At 41.2% G+C, this 8490-nt stretch overlaps 3 protein-coding genes across 3 annotated transcripts in view; all 3 read right to left on the bottom strand.

The window, feature by feature from the left end:
- Positions 1-17: 17 nt before the first annotated feature.
- On the bottom strand, positions 18-551 carry SARC_11517 (hypothetical protein; the record flags this gene model as incomplete). The annotated part of the gene is made up of 2 exons (XM_014294399.1): positions 18-101; positions 258-551. Coding segments are annotated over 2 exons (378 nt in total), but the record flags the coding sequence as incomplete, so codon positions are not given.
- Positions 552-1797: 1246 nt separating this feature from the next.
- SARC_11516 (hypothetical protein) lies at positions 1798-3660 on the bottom strand. Its single transcript, XM_014294398.1, has one exon. It carries the CDS (start codon positions 3574-3576, stop codon positions 1867-1869), a length of 1710 nt encoding a protein of 569 aa, XP_014149873.1. The 5' UTR covers positions 3577-3660; the 3' UTR covers positions 1798-1866.
- Positions 3661-5570: 1910 nt separating this feature from the next.
- SARC_11515 (hypothetical protein) overlaps positions 5571-8490 on the bottom strand; it is a 4456-nt gene continuing 1536 nt past the window's right edge. Inside the window, exons 2-6 of the mRNA XM_014294397.1 lie at positions 8074-8321; positions 7702-7773; positions 7039-7188; positions 6514-6726; positions 5571-5849 (exon numbers count right to left, since the gene is read on the bottom strand). Coding sequence (XP_014149872.1) covers positions 5739-5849; positions 6514-6726; positions 7039-7188; positions 7702-7773; positions 8074-8321 — 794 coding nt within the window. The 3' untranslated portion in view covers positions 5571-5738. The remainder of the gene's footprint in view (positions 5850-6513; positions 6727-7038; positions 7189-7701; positions 7774-8073; positions 8322-8490) is intronic.

The following is an 8490-nucleotide window of genomic DNA, read 5'->3' as shown; positions in this document are numbered from 1 at the left end:
TAATGGTTTATGCTTACAGTCTTTTCCCGGTCAAAGCGCAACTCATATGTGTTCTCCGCGTCGTCTCCATGTAGTGAACTGTCTTCTTCGGACTGGCTTTTCTGCAGTGGTGTGATAGAACAATGTGGTACGGGCATCGATATATGTACTCTCCATTTTAAGTTACCTCCAAAGCATAATTGAAATATATTACGACCATGCACAAGTGCAATGATATGAATTCAACAACTTCAATAACTGTACAGATGCACACGTACGTCGTCAGCGCTCTCGGTCTTAGCCGGTTTCCATTGACTCTTGCCCTTCGTCTCGGTACCAACCGCATTGTTATCTTCTGCATACATGTTACCATGGTGATTGCGATTCTGAAGTGCAAGCCCAGACTCTTCCGATTTTTTCTCATCGTCCGATCCCAAAGGATTGTCTTTCTTATCCTTATCGCCGTGAACTGGTTGTATATCTGTGCTCTCTGCACTCGCCTCGTGCGGCTGTTTGCGGTGCGCTTCTGGAGACACCGATTCTATGTCGGGGTAGTTGGTCGCTTCTGCCATCGTGGTTGTTTGGTATAGTTTCCACCACAGGTATAGGTTCTATCTCAGTCGTATGTTTGTAGCCTCCTGATATCCGTATGTAATCTTTGTGCCCGCCGAAGTTGTTATACCCGACTACGACCCGTGGACCGATGACAGCAGACACGAATATGTAGTCGAAATTCGAATACAGGCACTCATGACTTGATGTAATCACAGAGTAATTTGGTTAAAAAAAGCCGCCCCATTTCATATCGCTAAAATGCTAAATAATGCCATATGATTCGCTGCCTCCCAGTCGCTATTTTAAATAAGTGGTCGGCTCGTTGCTGCCTCGCAGCTTCGCTGACTATGTAAATAGTCTTGTGAAGTTGTAAATATCTGTTCACTGTTCAGCACTTCAGTGTGCTACATATTTAATATTATAATTTTAATCAGCTACAAATTGTAGTGGTGTATCTATTTTGTGACCCTGCGCTGCTGTTGCATAAGTTATGTACACTTTATATGCATACGTGTTTTAATCAGCTACAAATTGTAGTGGTGTATCTATTTTGTGGCCCTGCGCTGCGCTACAGTATATAGTCAAAGTGTTAGTAGAGAAATACTACACTCAGCCTCTCTCTTTTTATAGTGAGAAAGCCTGGGTGGTTTGCTGATCTGGTTTTGACTTTCATTTTAAGCTTTTGTCCACTCTTTGAACCTTGTTCTTTCTACAATAAACGAGATGGTTTTTTTCGCTTCTCAATTAAGATTATAGTTATAGTTATAGGTAATTTATAAGAGTGGAGCGAGTCATTCGAAACTCCTTGGTTGTTGAGTAGTGCTTTTGAAAGTTGATACTATCCATTTCAATACAAGAGGAGTCTTGTTGATAAATAGTAACAGGCGTTGTATATCAATCTCGATAATTAGCATGATCCATGAGTTCATAACTCAACAATCCAACCTTGTTCTTCCTACGGCAAACGAGATCACATACTTCGCTTGTTGCTATGATTATAATTGTGAGCGACCCATTTAAAGCTTCTTGGCTGTTTTGAAATGTTTTTCAAAATTAATACTATCAAGTACCATACAAGGAGGAGCTATTAAACAGAAAACATACGGGCACCTAAACGATTATTCGTCAGGATAATATTACTTTTGACTCTTGTTTCAACAGGGAGGCATGAATAGTGGTAGACAGTATCAATGTAAATAGAGACGTAAGTTTGAATCTACTTTATTGTCAAGTATAGTATTCATTTAAAAAAAACAAAATATGGAATATCTTTAATATGTGTGCTCTTTTTGCAAAACTGTCTTATATACAAAAGGTGTCGAATAATATGTTTCAACCTCTATATCTCCTCCTCGCTGCTTCGAACGATGCTTTATCTTGAAAAGCAACCGGACCGACAACTGTGCCGTCATCATACAAGGGATTGAAGGCGGTGAGTGTAGTGTCTACTCCTACGACGTGAAGAAACATTACGATACTGATGCTATCCACAGCCCCATCCACCAGATTTAGATGGTCAAACATTCCATTAAGGTTGGCCTCTCCGTTCTCCTTTATCTCGGCAACAGCCACGCCGGAATATACTAACACAGAATCGGTGTCCTCGACATAGAAGGCACGATACCTACACCTAGTGGCATCGAATGATTCAATTTCAGCAGCGGTCATAGTAGTGTCGGGAACGTTACTGCGGTATCGCCTTCGGCGTGCAAGCCACTCATCCCAGTTAGTATCGGGAACTCCAGTCCCATCGAATCCAGCCGCAGTTTCCAAGTCGACAAACAAGATCTTATCCTCCGTGAAATCTTCCAACTTCGTCTTCTCGACCTCGGCGTCTGCAAATACGAATCGATTTTGTGTTGTGGGGTGCGTAACTCCTTCAAGAAAGGTGGTACCCATCAACATGATACGCCTCACTTGTCGAGCACTTAGATTCTTTTCCTGCGACCACAAGCTCGCAGCTACACCTGCCACTATGGATGCAGCCATACTAGTGCCAGAGTAAACTTGAGTGCCGCCACCAGATGCGAGAGATACGATATCAGAACCGGGGGCCAAGATGTCGACACAAGGTCCAACATTCGTGAATGGTGCGAGAAGATCGCTGGCATCAGTGGCGGCTACCGTGAGTGCTGCAGGGTTGCGCCCCGGCGTCACAGAGCAGGAATCACCTGCATCGTTGCCTGCAGCTACCACAACTAGTACATTGGCGAGATATAGCTCAACAATTAGAGCATCAATCACGTTTGAGGGAGGGCCGGATAGAGACATGACTACAATGTTTTTCTTCTTAGCACCCTTCTTTGAAACCTTATACTTCAGGACTTCGTTGAGTACTCTATTCAGCCCTGAAATGATTGTTAGCGTAGTACCAAATCCTGACTTGTCTAGCACTTTGACACTTTGGATTTGAGCATTGGTGGCTGGTCCATAATCCTGAGCGGCGACCAACCCTGCAACGTGGGTTCCATGACCAAGAAAATCCTCGGGACCTTCGTCAGGAAAATCATTGTAAAAATGGTTTGCGCCTTTCAGACTTTTGTGTTTGATGTCCACCCCTGTGTCGACTATATACACGTTTACATCCTTACCAATTTTTTTACCCGCTTCCAACTGTTCATCGCTGTCCAAAACTGAACTACGTTGGTTTATTCTGTCCATATGCCATGAACTTATGCCATTGACATTCCGTCGAGTCTCGTGCGGTCGTGCTATTTGGTAAAGTTGTACATATTCGACTACATTAACATCTTCATCTTCCAATATATTATCTAAAACATCTGGATCCGTGTTTATCGCTAACACGGACTCAAAGCCGCCAGATACTTCTCCCTCCAATTTCTCATCAAATTTATCTCCATGCACGATCTTCATTCGGGATTTAAATGATTCTGGTTCTTTGCCTCGATCTAGACGAACTATGACACCCAATCCCATATCAGTGCCGCCTTCGATAATGGATTTACCTTTCTTTGCTGAAACATCACTTACTAAAGATAAAGCAGCCACTATGGCAGTTGTTACTATAGTTGAATACATCATAATCTACGGTTCTCGATTCGACCGCAGAAAATTATTCAATATTTAAACTAAACCACTCGTTATGCCGCAGAATGAAAATTTCTGTAAATTAAATTCAGACCCAGTGTGCGAATGTGTATCTGTCAACAGCTGTTCGAATATCTTTATACACCAAAAAGAAAATACGCATCGATCTGTAGAAAGTGTATTTAAATAATTTAAAACAAAAGAATTTTGTGGGGGTTTTAATTTTAACAAAAATAGAACGAATGATATTTGGATTTTATACTCTGATAATTTCGGAATTTGAAATATATATAAATATTGATTTCTAAAAATTAGTGTATGTTTTTGTTTGGTAAAAGTAAATTATGTAGAACAAGCAAATTTTAAAAACAGTCCCCTTTTTTTAAATATAAAAAGGGGTCATACTCATAGAGTCATAGACCATAGCTTTCTGAGTAATTGAGAAGGCTATGCATATACAAATAATGTTATTCGTGTGTTTTAAATAGACGTTAGTAAATACAGTAATTCCTCGGTTGTGGGTAGAGTCGCTCTTTTCTTTTCTTTTTATAAATTAGTAAAGCAATTACAAACAATGTTATTCGTGTGTTTTAACTATGTTTGAACTGTGTTTACTGTTTGTACTTTGTAAATTGTAGGCAGACAACTTGGTTACGGACTCACGGAGTGACTTTCATTTTTGTGAAACACCCCCTTCCCACCAGAGATCACTGAAGTCTGAAGAGGTCGTTGTCTAAATTTAAACGAAGGATATGACTTTTTGAGTTTGGGGCTTGAGGCCTTGGGCCATTCACTGGTTTTTGGGAGTGGATAAAAATTAAAACCTTGCAGTGCTTGCACATGTCCCTTGTTGCAGTTTTGCACAGAAAAATTCCTGTCCACTTTTAAAAACCGCCGGCGAGTAGCTTTGTATCTTCTACTATCCCTTTTTTTTTTAAATGCATTCATTATGATGCATACACATTTTTTTTAAATACACAGGCCCAGGGCGCCCCTGGCCCCAGCCCCCAGCCCCCAGCCCCCAGGCCCCAGGCCCAAGGTCACAGGCAGGTATTGAGCTAACACAGCCCACACCTCACAGCCACATGTCACCTTGGCACATCACTCGTCAAGTGCATGCGTCGTGACGATTGAAGATGGATGCAAAAGTTTTTAAAGTACAGAGGTGACTTAAGAGTTCGGAATTCAGACTGACAGACTGTGTACGGCATGGGTTGTGAGTGGGCGCTCCTCATGGAGTGTGTGAGAGAGAGAGAGAGATAGACTGAGAGAGACTTCTGAAGTTCTTCTGAGTTCTATAAGTTCTGCTACTGTATTTAACTCTAACTAAGTATGTAAATATTTAAAATAAAAATACAGACTGAGTTTCCATTCTGTAGTACTGTACGTACTGAGTATGCACTGACTACTGAGTGTAAATTTTTTTTTAAATATTCTAATGTGTTGCATTGAGAAGTCTACACATTTTTTTAACGGCTCAAGCACTATTGACTATAAAAATCGAGCCGTTGCCGACTTCAAGTCCAAGACTCCAAGACAGTACAGTAAGAGACCCTCTAGTCTAAGGGTTGGCAGTCGCTCGTTGCAGCTTTCTGCCTTTTTTAATAAAAAAACAAATTCTTCCAGTTCATAGCCTACTAAATAAAACATTGATAAATAAAACTGAAAAAAGCATTTTGTTTTTCTATAAAAAAACATATAACTAAATACAAATTTAGACGGCTATGTTTTGTGTTTTTGAAAACAACACCGTGCTATGTAAATATTTAGTGGATTCTGTGTCCTACGGACTTTAGTCCGTCGTGGTATGTTTTTAATCTCTATTAGAGGGTCATGATTCTGTTCAGGTTTGAGATATAGGCGCTCTCCGCGAACGGACCGCATACAATTACAGGCCATATATAGCCTTCTAAATAAACAGCCGTAGGTCGAATACAGGATTGATAAATCATCGGCCCTGTAGAAGTCCTGATAGTAAATTATAGAGCACCAAGAATATGGACAGCGGCGCAGCTTTATAGTTGTTTTTGAAAACATGGACTATCATATACAAATATGTAAATACAGGCATCAGTACGCCTGTTAACTTTGTTACTACCGATGAACTCTTTCGACGAATCGGCAGTTCCAGGATATATACTAAAACTTAAACCTTACTATCGCTGATGATCGTTCAAGTATAGCAAGTAGTCGTCATACTGCGCTTCAGGGATATTCTCTTTGGGCTTGAATATAGCAAAGGTTTCCGCAGCGACGACTTCCTCAACCTGCACGTATTTTAAAGTACCGTCCAGTCAGTCCAACAAAAAATTGATCATACAGCACTCAAAACGACACATCACAAATGCAGCATCACCAAAATACGGCTTGTATACTCGAAAAATTTGAATACATCGTATACATGAAGTAGAACCACGTTTAATAATCTATCATACGGACATTAAGATCCAACAAGATCCAGCATGATCCAGTTATTCCGGATATCTAAACATTCAAATAGACCTTAATGCCACATCTAATCTGACCAAATTTGAAACATTTATCCAACTTAGAGCTTGCAAAACAAAACTAGGAACTTCGATAAATCTACGGAAGAACCCTCGGAACTAAATATGGCTTATAAAAAAAACTCACTAAAGTGCTGTACTTCAGATCAGGGCAATAATCAGCCGTAATTATCACATTCTTAGACGGACTATATCGACTAGTAGACGTCCCACGCGATAAACTAGCTACTGAATGTCCGTAGCTATGCATCCTGTGCACTTTCGGCTAAGCAGTCCGTGTGAAGAATCTGTGACATCAGCATGATCACACCACATACTATCCGATAAAGCGACTCGTGTCATTCAATGTTGTCAGCAGGCGCACGGGCCTTTCGAACACAATCCCAACTGAAGTGCGAATATTTAGGTCCATGTACTCACATACCTTGTCGTAGTACTGCTCAATATTATGGTAGTGTTGACGTTCATAGTCGTGAATCGCCAACACACCAGTGCCTGGGCGGATGTACGGCAGCGCCTTGATGGCACATGCCACGCGGAAACGTCCATCCACCAAGACCACATCGTAGAACTCACTGGGCAAGTAGTCAATGATGTTGACATACTTGTGGTAGTTGTAGTATCCAGTGTGCTTTTTCTGTTGGGTAAAACATTTGAAATATGAGAGTGGTATATAATTGGGGTGTATTGAATCTGACCGAGTTTTTCACACTTTCTTGTCGTTTTGAATCGCGGAGAAGATTATCTCAAAGAAGGCTACAACAGTGTGACATTTATAATAAACTATACTCACACTAAATATATTTACAGAGAGTTCAGGCAGATGCAAAACGCACAGAGAAAATCATTCGGTTTGTGCAACAATTAGAAGGCAAATATTTCCTTACTACAATCAACTTAACTCCAGAACATCCCTACGCAAGACTGGAAATCCAACATATGCGCTTACCTGAGGTGTTCCAAAGTACCCCACTTCCGCATTTCTGGTTGTGCAGATGAAGTCCAGCTGTCCATTAGACTGGCCGCATTGTACGTGTTTATTCTTCATCATTTGGTCGCACCAATCAGGGTTGTTCTCGATCGAGGTCATGTGTTTGACCTGAAGTTGTGGTGTGAACCAATCCAAGTTAGAAGTGTGCCCCACCGATAGTGCACACGTTTCAGAACTATTCCCATGGGTCCTACGAGCCTATTGGGCGGATGGCTTTGATTTAAACATGTGGCTCTGCATTAAGAGAAGTACTTGTGCCTGACATATGGAAATATAGAACCCGGTAGTATACTTTAAAGCAATTCCTGTCAGCGGTGCTCGATGTATATGAATGGCAAACATTTCCGAGATATACACTCCTTGTACACTCTTATCACTGGCGTGCAGGGAACAAACCTTCTATCATGCGGCACTCGATGTCATATTGAGGTTGTACACTGTGACAGACAATCTCTAGCAAAGGTCTTACACTCCCCATTCGACCCGTCAGCATTGCACCACTGCATCATTAATTCACACCAACTAGTCTCGTACAATACTGCTGTAGCCGTCAAGTAGAATATTGCGAAGTGAACATGAATGCAAAAATCTACCAACCGGTAAACTTGATGTCGCACTGACCTTGTCGTAGAACTGCTGTGTGCTTCCCCCTGTGCCCCACTCTAAGTAATTGGTATCCTCGTTGACGTATTTCTGTTCAGCAATGAAGTGCCATGCGTGAGTTTGATATGCACCACTAACAATCGTTTCCACCTACGAGAGTAGTCTTTCTGTATTCAAGATAGGCTTCTTAGAAAGAACAAAGGGAACAGCTATCGCTGAATTTGCCGAGCAAAGATCATACCAGAATCATTGCAGTCACCTTTTAGATGTTAGCATTTACGCCAACCATGGTGACATTTATCTATTCTCTAGTCAACCCAAAGAATACAGAATTTCTTTTCACAAACATGACAAACCCAAATGCACATGCAGACCTTAGATTAAACAAACCTTGAATAAAGATTGAATTCGCGCGTCCATCATAAACGGCATACGATCCGGACTTGTCTCAGCTTGTTCGCAAATATCTACCGGATACTGCAACGCACCACCTTGAAACATGCTGTTGGTTTTAAGTAGACCTCCATGGTAGCCCTCGAACTCCGGTCGAATACAACCATTCCTGTTACATATCTGGTCTGTTTGCGCTGCTTGCTGCATTTGTACTTTATTTTGTGGTGTTTCCTCCGACGTGTCGTCTGCGAGACGAAATGTGTGCGTGAGCCGATTAGTACGGGCCATATACATATCATATGAGATTAAAAGACAGAGTATGAGTTCGAAACCGTCGGTAATTTAAGTCTTCTATGAGCCGCTGAATACAAAACATAAATAATTCACTGAGACTGTTAGTTGTGCACAGTATAC

The sequence above is a fragment of the Sphaeroforma arctica genome (genome assembly GCF_001186125.1).
Source record: "Sphaeroforma arctica JP610 unplaced genomic scaffold supercont1.1732, whole genome shotgun sequence".
Taxonomy (NCBI): domain Eukaryota; class Ichthyosporea; order Ichthyophonida; genus Sphaeroforma; species Sphaeroforma arctica.
The sequence above is the reverse complement of the archived record's forward strand: the minus strand, read 5'-3'. Positions and strand labels throughout refer to the sequence as shown.